Source organism: Peromyscus maniculatus, chromosome 5, assembly GCF_049852395.1.
Source record: "Peromyscus maniculatus bairdii isolate BWxNUB_F1_BW_parent chromosome 5, HU_Pman_BW_mat_3.1, whole genome shotgun sequence".
Taxonomy (NCBI): domain Eukaryota; kingdom Metazoa; phylum Chordata; class Mammalia; order Rodentia; family Cricetidae; genus Peromyscus; species Peromyscus maniculatus.
In genome coordinates this window covers 39,953,837-39,977,304 of record NC_134856.1, presented here as the reverse complement: position 1 = coordinate 39,977,304, position 23,468 = coordinate 39,953,837, and the positions used below count along the sequence as shown (strand labels likewise).

At 49.3% G+C, this 23,468-nt stretch overlaps 1 protein-coding gene across 1 annotated transcript; it reads right to left on the bottom strand.

Moving 5' to 3' along the window:
• Positions 1-818: 818 nt before the first annotated feature.
• On the bottom strand, positions 819-14,926 carry Vps4a (vacuolar protein sorting 4 homolog A). The gene is made up of 11 exons (XM_042277647.2): positions 14,410-14,926; positions 8,859-8,970; positions 8,615-8,762; positions 7,809-7,870; positions 7,598-7,717; positions 5,699-5,855; positions 4,725-4,873; positions 4,352-4,433; positions 3,900-4,119; positions 2,030-2,170; positions 819-1,545 (listed from the first exon to the last, which is right to left on the bottom strand). The coding sequence occupies exons 1-11, from the start codon at positions 14,428-14,430 to the stop codon at positions 1,444-1,446; spliced, it is 1,314 nt and encodes a 437-aa protein (XP_042133581.2). The 5' UTR covers positions 14,431-14,926; the 3' UTR covers positions 819-1,443.
• Positions 14,927-23,468: the final 8,542 nt, after the last annotated feature.

Genomic DNA, 23,468 nt, shown 5'->3' with positions numbered 1-23,468 from the left:
AAGGAATTGAGTGTCTCCTGGCCTTCACAGGTACTGTTCTATGTACAAACTTACAGACACACACACACACACACACACACACACACACACACACACACACACACACACACACACACAGTTACAATAAAACCTAAAAACCAAAGCTTCTAACAGCCACTTTCAATCAGCAAAGAAAACAATGAAAGGCCAACCAAGTCTTGGCTACAGAATCAGTTCTGGCCCTTTCAGGTTTTCAAGTTAGAGGACTTACAGCTGTGTACAGCTTATATAAAGCTCATAGGTACAACAGTACTTAAAGTGGAGGGACCTAGGTTTGATTCCTAGCACTAGAAAGTTAAAACATAGAGCAACAATACCAGTTTGGGGGAGGTTAGAATGATTCCTTCAATGTGTGAACATGCCTGTTCTGTGTTCTGTGTCACACAGCATCTCCAGGGCTGCTTTATCTGGGCAGCATCTGCTTAGTAGCAGTTACCATGGGAACAGAGACCTAACAGTACCACTCACTCCTATCTCAGCACTTGGGAGCTGGAAGCAGGAGAAGCAGGAGTTTAAAGTTGTCCTCCTCTACATAGTGAGTTCAAGGTCTGCCTAAGCTACTTGAAACCTTGTCTCAAAGCAAAAAAGAAACCAAAATCCAGCCACACTTTGAGCCATAGGGCATGTGGGACCTGTCACCTGCCTGGATGGTAGGCCTGATGAGCACTCCTACTTCCTGCCCTGCTGAGGAAGAAAACAATGAAGAGAGCCTTACCACAAGTAAGCTCCACTCCCAAAGAACCCCACACTAGAATCAAAATTCCGAGGACTCCAGTAGCTCAAGAAGGGAAAGGGTTTATTAGATATCTCCGGGACAGGACCAGCAGAGGCTGGGCTCAGTTCTCAGTCGTGAAGGCAGCAATAAGACCTGCCTGAGTGTCATCTCTCCTGATGGAAACGCTCTGTGCTCACAGAAGCCATCCGCTCCTGCAAGGTGAAGCTCCGGGTGCAAACTTAGGAAGTGGGGTGGTGGCTTTTCTGGCTTTTCCACGGCCAGCTCTCCAGTAGCCAACTTAAGAGGAAGGGAGTGGGAGCAGGGGCCTGGTGGCCCCCACTCCTAACACTTCCAGATGAGTTTTCTCTTTATTTATAAACAAGACAGAAATCAAAGCAGCATTAATTTAGGGGAACCAAAGTTATAAACAAAAAACCAAGAAAAACGTATCAGGGCAAGGAGTGTGAGCATCCAGGAGTGAAGTGTGCAGAACCAGTGTCCAGGTGTCCTCCATGGTGATGTCCTACATCTGCAGCTGTGGAGGCCCTTCCATCAGCCCACTAGGCCGACAGCCAGGCAGCAGAGGGGTACTAGTGACTTCGGGACTTCAGGCCTGCCTGGCCACTGGTGGAGGAAGTCCCATGAATTTGCTCCAGTCAGACTCCCAATTTCATTCTCAGCACGAAGCTCTAACTCTCCTGTCCAAAGTCCTCAGAGAATTTCTTTACTTTCAGGAGGTCATCTGCATTCACCGTGGGCCGGGTAGTGGCTAAAGACCGGAGCATGTCTGACTGCAGAGACACAAGCATGCAGCTGAAAACAGCTGACTCCAGGTCCTCAGCGCCTCCTCTCTAGTTGTGCTGTCTAGACTGACAAGAGGCCTGCCTCTGAGGTCCCTCCCAGGGCAGAGTGCACATCATCTGAAAGACTACTTCCCCCCTAACTCATCCCTTCCTTCCCATCAGCAGCTTCTGTTACCGTAGTATTCACCCCATGCGGACAGCTGCAGGAGAGAACAGTACCACTGACAGCACTAGAAGAGCCCTAGACTGCTCGGGTCAGACCCAGCTGAGAAGACTTGCACTGGCTCCTTCTGGACTTCCTCCTAAAGGTTTCCAGAGTCTCAGCAAAAATCTCAGCTACCCACAACCCCACAGGCTTCATGCTCTCTGGGAGGACTGTGAGCCAGGACGAGAGGAAGACACTCCCTTTTACTCTTAGGCTCAGACTCCCACTTTTCCGGACTTTCTGGCTCTCTCCCAGTGGGTCACTTACCATGCAGACCACAGGCTCTAAGAGTTTGTCACCAGGGACATCCATCCAAGTCATCTCTATGGCCCCTGGGTCCCCTGGAGAACATGGGGTCAGAAGGTCATCAATCATGACGCTAGGGTTGGTGCGGGAAGGGCCACAGACCTGAAACCAAGCAGAGACTGTCAGGCTGGCGTGACTGTCCCTGGTAGTAGTGTGGGTCAGGACCTAAGGATAGCCTGAAGGAAACACTAGGGTTTCTAGGTCATCAAGGTTGGAGGAGGGCAAAGCTCCTTAAGAACTCAGGTCTGAGGTCTGGAAGATGGCTCAGTGGGTAAAGGCACTTGCCATGCAAACCTGACAGCCGAGTTCCATCTGTGGAACCCAAGTGAAAGTAGAAGAGAACCAAGTTCAAACTTGTCCTTTTACCTCCAAAACATGTCATGGTGCCCGTGCATACTGTCCCCTCCCCCTCCCCCGCCCCCGCCCCCGCCCCCACCGCAGAATTTAAAACAAGACAAATAAGAACCCTCTGGAGGGGCTGGAGAGATGGCTCAGCGGTTAAGAGCACTGCTCTTCCAGAGGACCTGGGTTCAATTCCCAGCACCCACATGGCAGCTAACAACTGTCTGTAACTCTAAGATCTGACACTTTACACAAACATAGATGTAGGCAAAACACTAATGCACATAAAATAATAATAAAAAAAAATAATAATAAAAGAACCCTCTGGTGGCAAACACCTGTGATCCCAGCACTTGGGAGGTACAGGCAGGATATTTGAGTTTAGGGGGAGTTTGATGCTGGCCTGGACTAATTGAAACTGGCTCAGAAAAATGAATTCCAGTTACTGAGATGGTAAAGGCATCTGTAAGCAAGCCTGATGACCTGAGTTTGATCTCCCAGATCTATATGGAAAGAACCAAGTAAAAGTTATCCTTTGACCTCTACGCACGCATGCACGCACGCATGCACACGAAACAATGAAGAGCAACCAATAAACAGGCTGAGAGGTCCAAGTGGGTTCTTCTGGTTTTAGAGGTGCATGGACAGCCTGCTCTTCTAGCTGCTGGTCTTTAGAATCTACCTGTAGTCCCATCTCATCTTCCTCAATAATGCCAAGATTCATCCCCATAAATGTAATTGCAGCAAAAATGTTCTTCCTGCAATGGGGAAACACCCCAACACCCCAAGGCTACTTCCCCCATCTCCAAGAACTGGCTCTGGTCACTACAGTGTGTCTTTTCTTAACAGAGCAACCCACTCAGCCCTCCTAACTTCGGGAACTCCTAGTGCCTCCAGCTGTTTGCTAAAGAAGAACCAGCATTTCTCTTGTTGGGCCTCTTCTCCATTACTGCCTTCCCTACACCCAGGACAGTGCTGGCACACACAGGAGACACAGCACACACAACAGAGATGATGTGCCCGAACGAGGGGGCAAGTTTGAGTTCCCCCTGCTGCGTCTGGCACTTGGCAAGTGTTTGGTCTGTGTGTCCTGCCCTCCAGCACGGTGCTGGCTGCTGTCTTCTGTTTCCCGCAGCTGAAAAGCACTATTTTCCAGCAGCAACTGCAGGGAGGGTGTATGGCACAGCTCCAGTCCTAGAGCAAAAGGGTACATACTATCTACCTTTGGGGCCGGGTGCTGGCGCATGCCTTTAATCCCAGCGCTCGGGAGGCAGAGGCAGGCGGGTCTCTGTGAATGTAAAGCCAGCCTAGTCTACAGAGTGAGTTCTAGGACAGCCAGGACTACACAGAGAAAACCTGTCTGGAAAGAAAAAAAAAAATCTACCTTGGTTCTCTCATAGAGAAGGCACCTTTAGCAGTCAGGAGGCTGGTAAAAAACCAGAGGCCACACCCCCCACTGGTGACACTGCCGAGCACTGCTGCCACCAACCTTCTTGAAGTGCGTTGCTGACTGCACTTTTCTAACCGGCTGCATGAGGGAGTCCCGCACGATGATGCTGATGTCTGCTCCTGAGTAGCCTTCTGTCTTCCGGGCCAGCTCGTGGATGTTAGCATCAGTGAGGTTGTGAGGTGTGCTTCCCAGATGTAATCGAAACATCTGGGCGCGGGCCGCTTCCTCTGGCAATGGGATATAAATTCGCTTTTCAAACCTGGAGAGACAGATGCATATCAAACGAGAGCTGATCACAGAATGATGTGAAGGGAAAAGCCAGCATGCATATTAAAATGAGTGACCAAGGTCCAATACCCAACTTTACCAAGGGCTCTGCTTGACACGCAGCAGACATGGGAGGATTCCAGAGAAACGGGGACGGGCAGCTAGTAACAAAATGACCATTGCTGGACAAAGATACCAGCCCTAAGCTCCTAGTTTAGACTCACCTCCTCCTAATGGCTGAATCCAACACCCAGGGTATGTTTGTGGCACCAAGAACAAGAGTCCCATCATTGTTATTTCCCACTCCTGTGGAGAATGGGAGACAAAGAAGCAACTGAAGATGCCTGCAGAGGCAGCCAGAACCCACGGAAACTAACCATGTCTCGGGGCTTTCCTGGCTAGAGACCAACAGCACCAGCCGCTCTGGGTGGGATGGAGAGGCGACGTGGCAAAGGCCTCAGAACCCTCTGATGCAAGCCCACGTAAGGCTGCAGAGATGGCATCACCAGTGCCTCTCCTCTGTCGTGCCACATAATGGAGCCCTGGGTTGCCTTGAGGAGGAAGACAGCCCAGGAGTGACAAGATGCCAGCACACACCCTGCATCTGGACCAAGAACTCCGTTTTGATCCTTCGGGCAGCCTCGCTCTCATTTTCATTCCGTGACCCGCAGAGGGAGTCCACCTCATCAATGAAGATGATGGAAGGCTTGTGTTGCCTGGCCAACTCAAACAGGTTCTTGACTAGCCTGTGAGAGTGAGAAAGGGGTCAGGACCTGGACACTCCCAAACATGCCCACCCTGAGACCCAGTTGTTACATCCAGTGCCTCTCCCACAGGGAGGCTGAAATGCTAAGAGGGAAAACAGGGCAGACAAGTCCTCCAGCAGCAGTGAACCAAGAACTTGCTGTGGCATAGCCTCAGTCCTGGGAGCTCCACTCACTAGCTCCTTTCCTTTCCTCTGAGCCTCAGTGAGTATCAAAGAAGGGGGGTCAGCTTGAGGAATAAGCTAAACCCATAAAATGCCCCAAAGAGGCACACAACTGCAGTTGACTCTGTAGGCTTGGTGGCACATTTCTGTAACCCCGCCACGTAGGAGGTGGTACTAGGAGAATCAGGTGTTCAGGGCCAGCCTCTGCTACAGAAGGAGTTTGTAACTAGCCTGGGGTACATGAGATCCTGTCTCACAAAACCAAAAGGAAAGCAAACAAAACGATATATACTCACAACAGGTTGCTTTCCCTTTCCTTTTCTTTTTTCTTTTTTGATTTGGTTTTTCGAGACAGGGTTTCTCTGTGTATCCCTGGCCGTCCTGGAACTCACTCTGTAGACCAGGCTGGCCTCACACTCAGGGATTCTCCTGCCTCTGCCTCTGAGTGCTGGGATTACAGGGGTGCTCCATCTTTTCCAAGTCCCCTGACATCTGTGTATCAGGACAGCACCTCAAGAAGTAAGAGCTTGTCTCCTGACTCCTGTCCCTGGTCATCTCATGGCAGCGTCTCTGGGAAGTGATTTCCGGGGCCAGGAAGCTGGACTACCAGCAGCTGCCACAGCACAGCTGACGGCTGACTTACTTCTCACTCTCCCCCAACCACTTAGACATCAGATCCGAGGAGGACACAGAGAAGAAGGTGGAGTTGTTGGCTTCTGTTGCCACTGCTTTGGCCAGGTAGGACTTGCCTGTGCCTGGGGGCCCAAAAAGCAGTATACCTCGCCAAGGGGTACGCTTGCCTGTAACAAAGAATGAACACGAGTCAGCTGTTTCCTGACTGAGAAAAGCTGAAAAGTTGAAGGCGGAACTGGAGAAGCCGGCACAGGAGGCAGAAGACATGCCCTACAAGCATGAGGAATACAGTGCAGCTCCCCAGCACCCAGGAAAACACCAGGCAAGAGTGGTGGCCTGCCTGTCACCCCAGTATTTGGAAAGCAGAGTGAGGGGATCCCTAGAGTAAGCTGCTAGAGTAGCTGAATCACTGCGTAAAGACCCTGCCTCAATATATAAGGTGGAGAGTGACTGAGGAGGATACTTGACATCCTCCTCTGACCTCCACATACATGTACACATACATGCATCCCCACACAGGGAACATTTATATATAATTATGCATGAACATACCATACATACACAATAAATAAATAAAAAGTTGTGGGGTTGGAGAGGTAGCTCAGCAGTTAATAGCACTGGATGTTCTTCCAGAGAACTTAGGCTTGGTACCAGCACCCACATGGCAGTTCACAACTGTAACTCTAGTTCCAGGGGATCCAACACCCTCTTCTGGCCTTCCAGGGAACTGCATGAATATGGTGCACAGACATACATGCAGGTAAAACACCAATACATATAAAATAAACCAATCTCAAAACAAAGTTATTGCCCGGGTGGTGGTGGCCCACGCCTTTAATCCCAGCACCTGGCAGGCGGATCTCTGTGGATTCAAGGCCAGCCTGATGTATAGAGTGAGTTCCAGGACAGCTAAGGATACACAGAGAAACCTGTCTTGAAAAAAACAAAAAAAAACAAAAAAAAAAAAAAATTAAAAACAAAGTTATAAAATTTATATAAATGTATAAAATGGAAGGCCCTTAGTCACTGTCAAAACAGAAAGAGAAACTTCTATGAAACCACTGATTTTAGAAGTAAAGAGAACCAAACACCTGTTGGGAGCTCAGACCTCATCTTGTTAATGACCCCATGTCCTTAACAAGAGTACTGGCCAGCACTGGCTCTTGACCCTGCCTGCTCACTGAGAGCAATTCAAGTCTCCTGGATCTCAAGTGGACCTAGAACTCAGGCTGTAGGTCAAGAATGGCCCTGATCATGCTGCCTGCCAAGCACCGAGATTACAGGGCTATTATACCAGCACATCCAATTTATGTGGTGCTGAGGATCAAACCCACGGCTTTACAAATGTCAGAAAAACTACAAATCAAGCTGTATTCTCAGCCCACAAAAACTTTTTTTGTTTTTGTTTTTTTTGAGACAGGGTTTCTCTGTGTAATAGCCCTGGCTGTCCTGGAACTCTCTTTGTGGACCAGGCTGGCCTCAAATTCACAGAGATCCACACAAAAATGTTTTTGATGCTGGCAAGACACCAGGAGTTAGGGTCAGGTAGGTGGAGAGGGTTTGCCTAGGTCTCAGGTTCCATCCCAGCAAGGACAGACACAACATAACAAGGCCAGGACCTGCCCTGTGAGCTGTGTGCTGAGGCCAGGAGGCCACCTACCATCTGTTCTGGGACACCTGGGGTGGAACCCCAAGCTAGATTCCTAGGCTGACAGTTTTATACCTGGGCTAATGGCTACATCCTTTGGTTTGTTTGTTTCGGTTTTTCAAGAAGGGTTTCTCTGGGTCTTTTTGGCTATTGTAGAACTCACTCTGTAGACCAGGCTGGCCTTGAACTCAAGAGATCCGCCTGCCTCTGCCTCCTGAGTGCTGGGATCAAAGGTGTGCACCATGCTACACTCCTTCCTACCTGTGAATAAGTGTGGGAATTTAATTGGCAAAATGACAGCTTCTTTGAGAGCCTCTTTCGCCCCCTCGAGTCCGGCCACATCATTCCACCGTATGTTGGGCTTCTCCATCACAACAGCACCTGCAAGAAGGCCCAGACTAAGCCCTGAGCACAAGTGGACCCCAAAGAGGACCCTGACACACCCCTACTGCCATGACCTCAGGCCTCTTACCCATCAGCTGCTCCTGTAATTTCTTTTTCTCTGGATTATCCCCTTCGCTGTCACTGTCGCTACTAAGAAAGGAAACAGAAGATCAAGTTGGTCCTCCATTCTGGAGCGAGGAGACTGTGGAAGGCTAGGGGTGTGTGTGTGTGTGTGTGTGTGTGTGTGTGTGTGTGTGTGTGTTCCCAATTCAGCACTGGTGAGGGACGAGCAAGCAGAGATCTCGGAATGTGAAGACCACACTACCATCCTTGCTTCTTCATTAAAGGAATAAGGGAAGAGGCAGGCGCCTCCCCCAAGGGCTGGTGAGTGGGTGGGCTTTGGCTGGACTTAGAGAGCACCAAGGCAAATGGTCAGACTTTTCAGACGGACTCAAAAGCAGGCAACAGACAACATGGAGTTGTGACCCCAGAGAATTCAAAGGGTGGAGAAAACATCAAGTTTAAAATTAAAATTGCTAAGTTTAAAATTACATAGTGAGACCTTGTCTCAAAACAAAACTAAACCAAAGCATTAAAGGAGATGTGCTCTGATGCCAACAGCCGTCTGCTGCCCAGATCCGCATCGCTTATTTCCAGCCTCAGCCCCTCCTGCTGACCTGTCTCCTGTCCCTTCCCAACCTGTCTGTCACACTCGGGAATCAGACACTGTGAGCTGCTTATGAAAGCAGCTGTTGGTGTTTTGTCAGGAGTACGTAGACACCCTGTAGAAGGGGTACAGGTCCAGGGCAGCCTTAGCATCCAGAATGACAACAACGTGAAACAGAAACATGCACGTGGGACTCTGGCCCAGAAGCTGTGTGCTCCAGCACTCACCCCTTGCCCTCACTCTGATTCTCTTTGACTGGCTTCTTGCCATGTTTCTCTTTGTTTCGTAGATAATCTTTCAGCTTCTCTGCTCGGTCTAGGTATTGCACACACTTTGCTCGAATGCTCTCCTTGGCCTTGTCGCTGTGTGCTTCATCTGCAAAACAGAAACCCAGTGTGGTCTCCCTAAGTCCAATGTGCCTGCCCCCCTCTCCCAGGGCACTGCAGCCAGGGGACCCTGAGTGTGACTCACATTTGATGGCGTGGAGAAAGTACTCCACAGCATGCTGGTAGAGTCGGAGCGCCTCCTCGTAGTTCTTGGCTTTGTCCTCTTCTGTGGCTTTTGTCACCAGATCGATGGCTTTCTGGAAAGACAGAGCACATAGCTCAGTGCTCCCTATGGGATCCAAGGAGCCTTTGAGGTCACGAGCAGCAGAATGAGATGAGAGTTAGTGCCAGGCCTGTGGCTTTGTTGGTGGCAGGCCATTGTGTTGTCCTACTTTCCTGACACCAACTAGAAGAGCTTGAAAAGATGGCTGTCGCGGGGGCAGTGGTGGCACATGCCTTTAATCCCAGCACTGGGAGGCAGAGCCAGGCAGGTCTCTGTGAGTTCGAGGCCAGCCTGGGCTACAGAGTGAGATCCAGGAGAGGTGCAAAGCTACACAGAGAAACCCTGTCTCGAAAACTCGGAAAAAAGAAAAAGAAAAAGAAAAAGAAAAAGAAAAAGAAAGGAAAGGAAAGGAAAGGAAAGGAAAGGAAAAAGGAAAGGAAAAAGGAAAGGAAAGGAAAGGAAAAAAGAAAGAAAGAAAGAAAGAAAGAAAGAAAGAAAGAAAGAAAGAAAGAAAGAAAGAAAGAAAGAAAGAAAAAGAAAGAAAGAAAGAAAAAGAGAAAGAAAGAAAAGACGGCTGTCCTTCCCAGGGAGCTTAATGGTCAGAAGCCACCCCTTCCTCATTCTGTTCTGGAGCTTGGCAAATGGAAACTGACTGATGTCTGGGGTTGGACTCCAAGAGCAGGCCCATGGAGCAAGCCCACATTCTATGTCACCGCCCCAAGGGAAACATGGACTGGCTCTTGGAGCTAACAAAGCCAGAAACCACACTTGGCCAGGGGCCAAAAAGATGCAGCCATCTAGGAAAGTCCTTCATGGACCTGATCACTTCAATCTAATCGATTTAGAGATAGCTCTAGCCCTCTCTATGCCCAGATCACTCTAGACTCAGAAGAGAATTTTCCTGAACTGTCTAAAGCTGACGCCTGAGAGGGGGGCTCAACCACACTACAAGCTCCAGGACAAAGTCCCAGTGGAGGGGAACTGCCTTCTGGCTCTCTCAGACTTTCCGAGTGATGTCTTTGGAGTCTCAAAGGCTCTGCAGGCCCATGCTCCCAGCTGAACTGGAGGCCCTACACGCCAATTCCAAAACCTTCAGCTTCCCCATCGGCAAAGCCTGGCCAGAACTCTCCTCCATCTGGTGTGGCACTAGCCGCCTGGCAGGCAGATCCACTGCGGACCCTGCTTCGGCCACAGCAAACAATAACCTCCTGACCAGCTCTTGGCAGGGCCAGGGCATTTGTTTAGCCGTCCTCATCTGTAAGAAAAGGCACACAGACAGCTCTGTAAGACGGCCAGGCTGGGGCGAGGAGACAGACTACACGAGAGGAACTCACCAGAAAGAAGAACAGGAGAGGTGAGAGTGTGGATGACCATGGTCACCTTCGATCCCCGCTGTCTACACAGTGCATGGCCAGGCTGAACTCTCTTGCAGGTGAACATACTAGTCTCCCCGCAGCTCCTCAGAGCCACAAGACAGTACCCGGTCTTGGTGGCTTCTTTTCTCTACCTCAGAGCCACAAGACAGTACCCAGTCTTGGTGGCTTCTTTTCTTTACAGTCAACACCCTCAGTTCTTTGGACTTTCCACTCAGTATGACTTGCTTGGTCTCCCCTTTTAAAATGGGGGAGCGAGGGGAGGATCAGGGCTGGTGAGATGGCTCAGTGGGTAAAATCACTAGCTGTGAAAACCTGAAGCCCTGAGTTCAATTCCTAGAACCCATGGAGGAAGGGGACACCTAATTCCCGAGGAGACCCCACACTCAAGGAGAACTTACTACTCCTGAGAGTTATCCTTCGACCTTCACACAAATAGATATTGCATAAAATTAAAACATAAGGTAAGAAAGATAGTCCAGCAGTTCCACCCTACACAAAATAAAACAAAATAAATACTACGGAAAGACGGTTCCGTGTTTAAAGGGACTTGCAGCTCTTTGTTTTGTTTTGAGACAGGGTTTCTTATAGAGCTCTGACTGGCCTGGAACTCTGACTGTAAGTGAGCTTGGCTCTGCCTCCAGAAAGGTGCTAAGATAAAGGTGTATGCCACCAAGCCTGACTGGGCTCGCTGCTCTTGCAGAGGACGTGGGTTTGAGTTCTAGCACCCATGTGGTAGCTCACAACTGTCTGTAACTCCAGTTCTAAGGGATCGACACCTCCTTCTGGACTCTGGGGGCACCAGGCATGCAACGAGGTACACATATATATACAGGCAGGCAAAACACGTGTACAAAAATTTAAAAAATAAACTGGGTGGTGGTGGAACACACCTTTAATCCCAGCACTCGGGAGGCGGAGGCAGGCGGATCTCTGTGAGTTCCAGGCCAGCCTGGTCTACAGAGTGAGATCCAGGACAGGCACCAAAATTGCACGGAGAAACCCTGTCTGGGGGGGGAAGAGTTACAAAAATGAAGTGGAGGCTCAGAACAGTATCTGAGGTTCCTCTGTCCCCACAGCGCAGCACAGGCCTGTCTCACCCTGCTGACCACTATCAGGACACCTACTGGTGCACTGCATCTACGGGTGCACTGCATATTTCTGGCAACCAATGCTGTCCCTCAGTTGAAGGAGATCTTAGTTTCAAAGGAGAGAAACAGCTTCGCATAGCTGAAGTGAGGTGACAAATTAAACTGCCAGCCCTGCCACGTCTCTAGTAACACCACGGCAGGCAAAGGCTGAGATGAAGGAGCAACAAGGTGCGCTGCAGGGACGGACGGACTTCTTCTATGAAAGCCCAGGCAGCAGGCACGTTAGCTTTTGTGGGCCATACAGTATCTGCAGCACAAAAGGAGCCACAGACAGTACACAGAAGAATGAGCTGGGGTGTCGTCCAATACACCTTTATTTATAGGCTCCAGAATCTGAATTTCAAATTATGTCATGAAAGGCCCCCAAGCCATTTAAGCAATGTAAAAGATTGTGACATTAAGTTAAGCCAGCCAAGTCAGTCACAGAGAACCACACACTGTATGAGTCTATTTAAAGAAAATCTCAGCTGGGTGGTGGTGCACATCTTTAATCCCAGCACTTGTGAGGCTAAGGCACACAGATCTCTGTGAGCTGGAGGCCAGCCTGGTCTACAAAGTAAGCTTCAGGTTAGCCAGGGCTACACAGAGAAACTTTGTCTCCAAAAAATAATAATAATAATAATAATAATAATAATAATAATAAATAAATTTAAAAAAAATCCTGCAAGGTACTGGTTGTGCACACTTTTGATCCCAGCACTTGGGAGGCAGAGGCAGGCAGATCTCTGTGAGTTCAAGGCCAGCCTGGTCTACATAGCAAGTTCCAGCCAAGGCTACATACATACTCAGACACTGTCTCAAACAAACAAACAAACAAACAAACAGAAACCAAGCTGAAACTGACCTGCCAACTAGCTTTCATAGTGCTAGAAGGTGCTATGTAGGTCCCTGGGGGAGAAAAGACATATAGAGTATCCCTGAAGTCAACCACACTTGCTATGATACTGACCTGCTTGGCAAGCTGTGCTCACTGGTGGCACAAAGGTTATGGGGTACTCAATGTGTCTGGCTTGGACCTGAGACCTGCTCTGTAGGAGGGAATTCAGGACCGGCACTGTAAACCTGCTCAGAAGAGTCACGCGGCTCAGGAAGCACAGGCCCTAGAGAAGAACCTATCACTGTTATTAGATGACATGTTGTTGAACTGTCTTCTAAACAGTTATGCTGATATCCACAGATAGGACCTAGGCCAGAGAAGCCTCCCTCTCCACAGTGGTTAGCAATTAATGCAGACACTTGTCCCCAAGGCTAAAGGAAGAACTTCGAAGAGAGGAAGGCAAGAGCGGCCAGAGGATGTGGAGGAGTGCTGTAAAGTGCTGTCTTTGGAATACCATGGCCGCAGCAGCTATGGTCACCTGTACAAGAGCATTCAGCGTTTAAGAAGCACTAACTGGACTCAGGGGTTATTACTAAAGAGAGGAGAGGAGAGGACACAGAGGGTGTGTGTGTGTGTGGTGGCAGCCTGAGGGGATGAGGAAGGAGCTGGGGGCTCCTGGTGGGAGCTGGAAGTGCACAGGACCAAGATGCATTGTTTACATATGTGAAATGCCAAAGAATAAAAGAAATTCCATAAGGAAAAAACAAAATAAACAAAACTGCTTACTACCAAGCCTGACAACCTGAGTTCAACATCCAAATGGCAAGAACCAACTCCTGAAAGTTATCCTCTGACCTGACACAGGCAGTGGAATGGGAATGCGTGTGCTGGCACTGGTGTACTAGTACACATATGCACACCATACATACACAGACACACATAATAATAACATAAATAAGTGTCTAGAATAGGCAACTCCACAGAGTGTGCTACATGGGACAGAATGGCTGGGGAACTATGGCTGACGCCATAGTTTCTTTGGGGATGATACAAACCTCTAAAAGCACTGAATGGTACACTTTAAATGAGTGTACTGAATAGCACAAGGGCTCGATCTACTAAAACTGTTTCAAAAAGGCCACAAAAAAAACATTTTTGGTTCATAGGTAGTGCTAACACTGGCCAGACAGGTGGGATCGGGCTGAAGTTGGCTTAATCCCTAGTAAACAAACAAGTAAGAATTCTGCCGGTGGATGGTGGGTTCTGGCTCTGGATTCCATTTAGTTCCAAACCTTGTACTCCAACTGATCCCCACTCCTGTATTTCCATTTGGAGCAGCCATTCCAATCCCCCTCTCCAACAGGTATGTGAAAGCTACCCACTCTATGATGCTCTGAGTAAAGTCCCTTCCTTCATGAAGTATTACTTGGTTCCACCTAAGCGCTGACTTTTATTTGTAAAGGCTTACGGAGCACATGATGTGCTGAACCTATGTTACAAACGCTTTCCCCTTGAATCATTCAGTCTCGGGCCGTCTGACAACCGCCCTACAAGGGCACTGCCCATTTTACTGATGAGGAAACCAACATTCCAAGATCAAAAACCTAGGCACGCTAGTGAGTGGCAGGGCTGGGATTTAAACCCAAGCCTGAGGCCTGAACGTTGTTTACGCTGACAGCTCTGGAATGAGCCCTTCCTTCATTCGGGCGGCGCCACCCCAGCATCGCCCCGCACGATCTAGGGAATGAATGAAGGGTGGCTGGCCGAGAAACCGGGGGCTCGTTGGCAGAAGGTCAGGGGGCAGCCAGGGCGCGTTGCAGGAGCGAGTGAGCGGCGTTCCCGGAGCGACCGGCCGGACCCCGGCGCGCTCGGGGGGAGGCGGCGCCGCTGCAAGGCGGCAGTTCAGCCCCGCCTGCGCGTAGCAAGATCGGGGCCACGCCGGTTCGGCCTGGGCCGGGGCCCGGGGGAGACATCCCTTGGGCTCCGAGCATGGGAGAGGCGGCAGCACGGGTGGGACGAGGCGGCCCTATCGGGACCGCCAGGCCGGGCTCCGAAGAGGCCGCCGCCCGCCCGCTCAGCGGCCCGCAGGCCCTGCCGCCTTGGGCCTCCGCGGTCGCGCCGCGCCCAGGTACCTGGAGGGTTGACGTTGTCATTTCATCTCCTGGGTCCGCCCCACTCCCCGCGGCGCTGCTTGCGGCCTCGGTCCGGCCCGGAGGAGCCGAGGTGGTGGGTCCGGCGCTGGGAGCCCGGCGAGTCGGCGTTCGGCGCGGGCACGACTGCCACCAGCAGCCGGAGCCTAGTCCGAGGGTGAGCGAGGAGCGCGGCCCAGAGCGGCCCAGCCGGAGCTACGCGGCTGCCACCCAGCGGCCATGGCCCGGAACTGCAGGCATCTCTCCTCCGAGAGGGGAGGGGCCTGTCGGGGGGCGGGGCCTGGTGGGATCCGGGTGAGGGGCGAGGCCGAGGCCTAGTAAGACCTGAGTAAGAGGCGGGGCCTAGCGAGGGTGAGGATGGGAGGGGGGAGTGGCGGAGAGGGGAGGAAACCTGGGTGAGGGGCGGGGCCGGAGGGGGCAGGGCCTGGTGGGATCCGGGTGAGAGGCGGGGCTGGAAACCTGAGGGGCGGGGCCGGACAAGGGCAATGCTGGGCAGGGCGGGGCGTGGAGGACGGGGCGGGGGTGGGGGGAGTGAGGGGCGGGGCGGAAGGATCTAGTAGAATCAGGACCCCCACTTGAGTTAATATCACCAGAAAAGTAAATCTGACTTCCTGGAGCTGTGTTTTCTGGCTATTAAATAGGTTATGATAATATAATGATATATTAGCCTTTACCTCGTCGGGCTTTAGCTCGTGTACACTCAATGAATGCTACACTGTGGCTCTATCCCTGGTAACGGTTCTGCTACAATGACTCCGCCAGTTTGGTGAAAGTTTTTATTTTTTGTTTATTTTTGTCTTATTTTTCGAGACAAGGTTTCCCTGCGTAACCCTGGCTGTCGTGGAACTCACTCTGTAGCCCAGGCTGGCCTCAAACTCAGAGATCCGCTTGTCTTTGCCTCCGAGTGCTGGGATTGAAGGCATGCACCATCACTGCCCGGCTTGTGCTAGTTTTTAAATGCTAACCTTTCTGGCCAGAGACATGGATCAACAGGTAAAAGAACTTGTGACAGGCCTAATGATCTAAAACGTCTCTAATTCCCACCAGACTGGAAGGAGAGAACTGACTTCTTAGAGTTGTCTTCTGATCTCCACACTCCCTGCCCACCCAACTAAATAAACAAATAAATAAATGTAAGTTTTTATTTCAAGATGTTAACCTTTCTACCTTTCTCTTAGGAAACTGGTATTTTGTTCATTTTATTTTTGTGGTACTTGTAATTGAACTCAGGGCTTCTCTCAACAATACCACTGTGCCAACCCACAGCACTGAAAAGTTCTTCCTTTCTTCTCTCTCTCTCTCTCTCTCTCTCTCTCTCTCTCTCTCTCTCTCTCTCTCTCTCTCTTTCCCCAGGCACATTCTTATGGTGCCAAGTATGGTCTCAAATTCAGTAGAGAGCTGAGGATGACCTTTAGTTTTTTGTTTTGTTTTGTTGTTGTTTGTTTTGTTTTTCCAGACAGGATTTCCAGCCCTGGCTGTCCTGGAACTCATTTTGTAGACCAGGCTGGCCTCGGGCTCTCAGAAATCTGCCTGACTCTGCCTCCCGAGTGCTGGAATTACAGGTGTGGGCCACTATGCCCAGCTATTTATTTATTTATTTTTTCAGACAGGGTCTCTCTATATAGTACTGTGTCAGGTCCAAAGGAAACTTCATTTCCCAAAATTCTGGCAGTTAGATAAAAGCCAGCATTCCTCAGGAACTTGCAAAGCTGGTTCCTCTCTACCAGAAGAGACATTTCCCAGCCGGGCGGTGGTGGCACATGCCTTTAATCCCAGCACTCGGGTGGCAGAGGCAGGAGGATCTCTGTGAGCTCAAGGCCAGCCTGGTCTACAGAGGAGCTCCAGGAAAGGCACAAAGCTACACAGAGAAACCCTGTCTCGAAAAAACAAAACAAAATAACAACAAAAAAGAGACATTTCCCTTGTCATCATCAAAGGGGCAAATGGTTATTTATGGTGTCCATCCGCATACAAAGTGCATACAGGTATCCAGGCCCTCGCCTCCCCTCCACTTCTCCAGCTCACGGGCTTCCCTCCTCGCAGCTACTTGTTTCCCCTGATTTCGGCTGTGTGCCCTCTTGGCCCCTCTCTGCTCTGCTCCTGCTTCTCTCCTGGCCAGGTCCAGTCTGCTGGCCAGGTCCAGTCTGCTGCTTTCTCTCTGCTCTGGATTCTCCCAGATGCTTCTGGCTGTTCTCTCCCTCATAGCTACAATACAAACCTTTCCGTTGACCATATCATGGTGCTGCACACACATTAATCCCAGCACCGAGGAGCCAGAGGCAAGAGGATCTCTGTGAGTTCGAGGCCATCCTGGTCTACATAGCAAGCTCCAAGACCAACAGAACTATGTAGAGAGACCCTGTTTTACACACACACACTATGTGTGTGTGTGTGTGTGTGTGTGTGTGTGTGTGTGTGTGTGTGTGTGTGAGTGTGTGTGTGTGTGAGTGTGCATGCCTGTGTGTAGGACAGTGGAGTCAGTTCCCTTCTTCCACCTATGGATCCTGGGGATCAGACTCAGGTTGGCAGGCTTCGTGGCAAGCACCTTAACCTGCTGTGCCGTTTGTCTGTCCAAAACAATAGTTTTGGTTTTTTTTTTTTTTTTCAAGGCCAGGGGCTGAAGAGATGTCCTAGTGTTTAAGAATACTGGCTGTTCTTCCAGAGACCCTGACTCACCCACATGGCGGCTAACAACCGTCCATAACTATAGTTCAGAGGATCCAAGACTGCCTTCTGGCCTCTGTGGGCATCAGGCACACAGGCATGCATGTAGGCAAAACACCCATACACAAAAATAAAATAATTTTTAAAAATTATTAAAAAGAAAAGGAAAAGCAAGGTTGTCTTTTCTTTCCTTCCTTCCTTCCTTCCTTCCTTCCTTCCTTCCTTCCTTCCTTCCTTCCTTCTTTCTTCCTTCCTTCTTTCTTTCTTTCTTTCTTCCCCTCCTCCTCCTTCCAGCCTGGAGCTCCTGATATAATTGAAAATGACTTTGAATTCCGGATCCTCCTGCCACCATCTCCCAGATGTCGGGATCACACCACCACACCAGGGTTTGGTGTGGATTTTTTGCATTTTAAATAGATGAATCTAGCCTTAATTTAGGACACAGCGTGCAGGGATGGCTGTGGCAGTCCAAAGCTATAGTTCAGAAGAGAGAGAGGAAGTTTGGGGCAGCATGGAGGAGCACAGAGGGAGAGGTTTGAGAAGGTGAATCCTAAGTGTGTAAAGTAAGGACATGAGCACTCCAAAGTATGGTTGAGGGGGGCCGGGCGGTGGTGGCGCACGCCTTTAATCCCAGCACTTGGGAGGCAGAGGCAGGCGGATCTCTGTAAATTCGAGGTCAGTTTGGTCTACAAAACAAGTTCCAAGACAGCTAGGGTTGTTACACAGAGAAACTCTGTCTCAAAAGAAAAAAAAAATCCAATGAGGTTTTCAGGATTTTAGGGTGGCAGAGGCATTAGGCACAGCTTCCCACTGTTCCCCTCAGCAGCCTTAGGGGGTCCCCTAGACTTTTGTTCCCCTTGACACGGACCAAACCAGAATTGTGGCATCAATGCAAAAAAAGAATTTTAGGGCCAGTCAGTTTCTGAAACAAAGTTGGGCTCAATAAAGATACAGAAATATTTTGCCGGGCGGTAGTGGTGCACGCCTTTAATCCCAGCACTCGGGAGGCAGAGCCAGGCGGATCTCTGTGAGTTCGAGGCCAGCCTGGGCTACCAAGTGAGTTCCAGGAAAGGCGCAAAGCTACACAGAGAAACCCTGTCTCGAAAAACCAAAAAAAAAAAAAAGATACAGAAATATTTTAACAAATATTTATTTTTGGAGGGATCAGGGGAGAGAGTACAGGAATAAAGGACGGGAATTGGAGGGCATTTGGGGGACAATGTGGAAAGGTAGAGCCGTAGGAACTCCCAGGATTCTCTAAGAGTGACCCTAGCGAGGACTCCTAGTAAAGAGGATACAGAGCCTGAGGTGCCATCTTCGGTAACCAGGCAACTGGGACACCACCCCACACACAAGACCTTCGATCTGTCCTGCCTGCAAGATGTGCTGGGGCAACGGAGGCACAGACCTTGTGGGAGTGGCCAACCAATGACTGGTCTAATTGGAGGCCCCTCCCACAAGAGGAAGCCATCCAGGCAGTGCCTGGATGGCCAGGAACCAGAGGCTGGATAGCCCAGAGACCTAGGATAGGGAGAAAATAATCAGTAAAATGATTCCTAATGATGTTCTGCTATACTCATGGATCCGTGCTTAGCCCAGTCATCATCAGAGCGGCTTCCTCCAGCAGCTGATGGGAGCAGATGCAGAGAGACCCACAGCCAAACATGAGGCGGAGAGAGAGCCCAAATTGGAGATCTCCATCAGGTCCTTCCCTTGGAGCTCGGGGAACCCCCTGGAAGAGGCCGGGTGGGAATTGTAAGAGCCAGATGGGTTGAGGACACCAGGAGAACGTGGCCCACAGAATCCACTAAGCAGGACTCACAGAGACTGAGGCGGCAACCACCGCTGCATGGGTCTGCACTGGGTCCTCTGCATGTATGCTGTGGTTATTAGCTTGGCGTTTTGTGGGACTCCTAACAGTGCGGTTGATATCCCTGGGAGGCCTACTCTTTTCTAAAGGGAAAGGGAGCAGAGTGGAACTGGGGGAGAGAACTGGGGGAGAGTTGAGTTGGGGGCGGGGCTGGTGGAGGGAGGGGAGACTGTGGTCGGGATGTATTGTATATGAGGAGAATAAAAAAGGACGTATTTATTTATGTGTATATTTGTGTGAATATATGCCACCTGTGTGTGGGGATCTGTGGCGGGCAGAGGAGGATGACAGATCCCCTGGGGCTGGAGTCACAGGCAGCTGTGAGCTGCCATGTGGATGCTGGGAACCAAAGTCATGTTCTGAGGAAGAGCAGCAAGGGCTTTGAACCGGGAGCCATCTCTTCAGTCCCACAGCAAAGATATTTAAATGTAGGCTTAAATATGAGAGTTTAGAGAGCGCGAGGCGCCCAGAAGGCAGCAAGACACACAAGAGCATGAGTGTGAGCCTCTCCAAGAGTTGCTGACCCACTGTGATGGCTCAGGAGGTTAAGGTGCCGGTCACCAAGCCTGACGACCTGAATCCCATGTCCTGGACCCCTGGTGGAAGGAGAGAATCAATTCCAGCAAGCTGTGTTCTGACCTTCACACCCACGCTGTTGTACACACACACACACACACACACACACACACACACACACACACACACACACAGATTAAAGAAGAGTCTTAGAAAGTTGCAAGCACAAGGCCCTGGGTTCAATCCTCAGCTCAAAAAAAAAAAAAAAAAAAAGAAAGAAAGAAAGACATTAAGGGCAGATACAGACTCCTGAAGGAGAGTCACCCCTCACTGTTTCTATGTACCCATATACAGGATTGTTGGTAGGGACTGAATTATCTTTAAAAGACGACAAGGGAGGCCACAGGGCCGCTCTAGAGGGCACTGGGCAGGATTATAGATAAGATCCCCAGAAGTAGGGATCCATCTTTACTGCAAGCAAAGATTATCAGGTGTTGTCTGGGGAAAGGCAAGAGGTTCCATCCAAGGTCAAACACATTCAGACATTAAGCCTAATTCACTGTTACTGTGACACAAGAAATCTAAATATACAGAAGGAATATGACTCTGTTTGGCAGGTTTTTGGTTTGGTTTTGGGGTTGTTTTTGTTTTGTTTTGTTTTGTTTTGTTTTGAGACAGGGTTTCTTTGTGTAGCTCTGGCTGTCATGGAACTTGCTCTTTAGACCAGGCTGGCCTCAAACCTCGTAGAGATTTGCCTGCTTCTGCCTCCTGAGTGCTGGGATTAAAAGGGTGTGCCGCCGCCGCCACCTCCTGGTTTTTCGATAGTTTTTTTTTTTTTTTTTTTTTTTTTTACAGCAAATGTTATTAACTGTGCCAGAATGTTTTCTTGCTTCTCAGGTAGGAAGAGGCTTCTCCAGGGTGAAGAAACTTCTCCTGCCTGGAAACTGTGGCTATCGCTCAATGGCAGAGTGCTTCCTTAGCATGCAAAAGACCCTGGGTTTATTCCCAGGACTGCAAAAACCACTGGAACAAACAAACCAAACCATCAAGTATCAGTCACTGGGAAACATATACCTGGAACTCAGAACTCAGAAGAACTCTAACAAGCGAGGCTTGGTCCTCAATAGGCCAATAAACTGACAGGTAATAGAAAATCAGAGGAATGAACTTTATTTGATGTGGCCACACTGGGAAGAAAAAAACCAAAGAGATCCAGTGCCCCCTGGATCCTCTGGGTACTGACATTAGGCTTAGGTTTAAATAAAGGGCAGAGTTATGTATAGCTAAGTAGTCCAGGTCCCCAAGAGGTTCTGCCCATCACTGCCTAACACTGGCTAGCCTCCAGTTTCTCCTGGTAAATTGTCAGAACTGTGTGGCATCTCCCTGGGAGACAAGCTAGTGCCAGTCTTGCCCTTCTTCGAGCAGGAGATTCTAAGGGAAATGTCTCTTCCTGGGAGACCATTGTTTCCATAATCTGATAACAGATGTGAAAGGCACAAGTGTCTTTAGAAAATCTACACTCTCGGTGGTGGCTCACGCCTTTAATCCCAGCACTTGGGAGGCAGAGACAGGTGGCTCTCTGTGAGTTCAAGGCTGCTGCAAGCCACAGAAATATGAAGTAGGAATTCAGTTAACACTAGCAAAGCTGTACCTGGAAGAGCCAAGGGGTATTCCAGAGGATAATGCCAAAACTCAATGGGGTATTGGTGATCCTGGCTTTTTAATGTATTAGCTATATCCTGCAGCGAATTTCTTGTGTGCTATTGTAGCTTTTCCATTTGATTCTTTTCCCAAGAACTTCTAATAGTGTGGTTGATCATCCATTGGGGACAATTTCCCCTGTACTATTGGGGTATTTGGATAACATCCCCTGACTGTGTTGACAGCAGTCACACAGTCAAGACCCCCTTTTTCAGGCCTTTGTCCTCCCTTTTGGCATTAGACTCAGAATTCTGTCTTTCTGTAATTATCTTCATTAGCAAACATCTGGCCAGAGCCATCTCTGGACAAAAGTATTTTATCTGAGATACTTCTCAAATACCCAAGGACAGACTGCAGATAGATAGCATTCAGACTATCTGCCAGTTCCTGAGATACTGTAAACACTTACCCCAAGACAACCGCCAAGGCTAGGCAGATGTTAGATATAAAGTTTTGTTTCTTGTGCAAATGAAGCTTAATTCCTTCTTTTTCCCATAGCCCAAATGTTATCCTTGGTTCCAAAGACTCCCCCTTTAGCCTTAGCTCAGAACAGAAGGGCTTCTACAAACCAGGTGCATCATGCGGTGATGCAGGTTGCCTAGCAACCCAGAACACTTCCCCTGCCAGCAGATGGGAAAGTGCTGCCCCAAGCTAACATTTTTGTTTGTTTGTTTGAGACAGGGTTTCTCTGTGGAGCTTTGGAGCTTTGGAGTCTATCCTGGAACTCACTCTGTAGACAAGACTGGCTTTTTTTTTTTTTTTTTCTCGAGATAGGGTTTCTCTGTGTAGCTTTGCGCCTTTCCTGGAACTCACTTGGCTGGCCTTGAACTCACTCAGCCCCCTGAGTGCTGGCATTAAAGGCGTGCGCCACCACTGCCCGGCCAAACTAACAAATTCTTAACTCCTTTTACTTTCACCTTGGTTTACTAAAAGCTTACTAACTAACCACACTTAGGAATGCAGTATTACATACGGATCCCCCCTTTTCCCTTCTTTGATTTCCCTTAATTGATTCTAGGTCCTTCTTCCTCTCATTTGACCTTGTCCCCAATTCCAGAAGAATTAGGTCTCACCCCACAAGCTTTTCTCTTCCTGGTTCCCTCTTCTAATTAACTACTCAGCTAATTGTTACAAGATCACCATAGAGAGGCAGGCAGATCTCCGTGAGTTCGAGGCCAACCTGGGCTACAGAGTGAGTTTCAGGAAAGGCGCAAAGCTACACAGAGAAACCCTGTGTGTGGGGGGGACAAACAACAACAACAACAAAAAAAAAAAAAAAAAAAAAAAACAAGATCACCATAGAGGTGGAGTCCAAGGACCATCAGATATACCCAGGTGATAAGGAACAGTAACAGTTAAAAGGTATTTACACCCCCCAGGCCAAAAAGGGTCTGGGCTCTGCAAAAAACTGACCTTAATATAGCAATCTATTACTGTTAAATGCTCTCAACAGTTGATCACCTGTGTCTCCTGATGCTAAACTAATAAAGGAAACAGGTGCTTTAAAATAATCTGTCTCTGATAAAGGTTATCTCAGGTAAAAATGAAAAACATTATTCTTTCTCTCTCTCTCTCTCTCTCTCTCTCTCTCTCTCTCTTTCTCTCATTAACATTAACCAATATAAGCAGAGTACTATTCACTACAATGGTCACCAGCCCAAGACTTTAATTTTCTCATGGCTTCTTCTTAATATGTTCAAAAATTTTCCAGGCTTGAATCTACCTGGACAGCACCTTGTCAGACGATTTCCAAGGCAGCAGACAACCCCAGGACACCTGTCTACCTCAGAAGCCCCCTTCCCTACCCTCGAAGAGTCAACCAACGCCCACCAAGTCATCTGGAAGCAGTTTTTCAGGGAGAAACAATGCCCCTATTCCTGTTCACCCGCTTTCTTTATAATAAACAAAAAGTCTGAAATGTTAGGATTACTGCCACTACTCCAGCTGCATGAACACACATGCGCAGTTTTCAGTAGTTAAGTAAGGGGTCTTAGTCTTGCCTCTTCAGTGCACTGCATAATCTCGGTCACGCAATCAGCGCATGTGTGGCATAGCTCTGTAAGCCTACCTGTGCGTGTGCACAGGAATCCTTAAAAAGCAGGACACAGACTCCTCTCTTCTCTGTCCTCTCCTCCCCTACTATCTCTCTCTCTCTGTGTCTGTCTCTGTCTGTCTCTGTGTCTCTGTCTCTCTCTGCTCTCTGCATGTGCTTCTTCCCCAGGCCTGGTTCTCTTGCCCTGCCCTTCCTCCTCATAAAGTTCTGATACTGGGTTTTGTTGTGGCTCGTGCC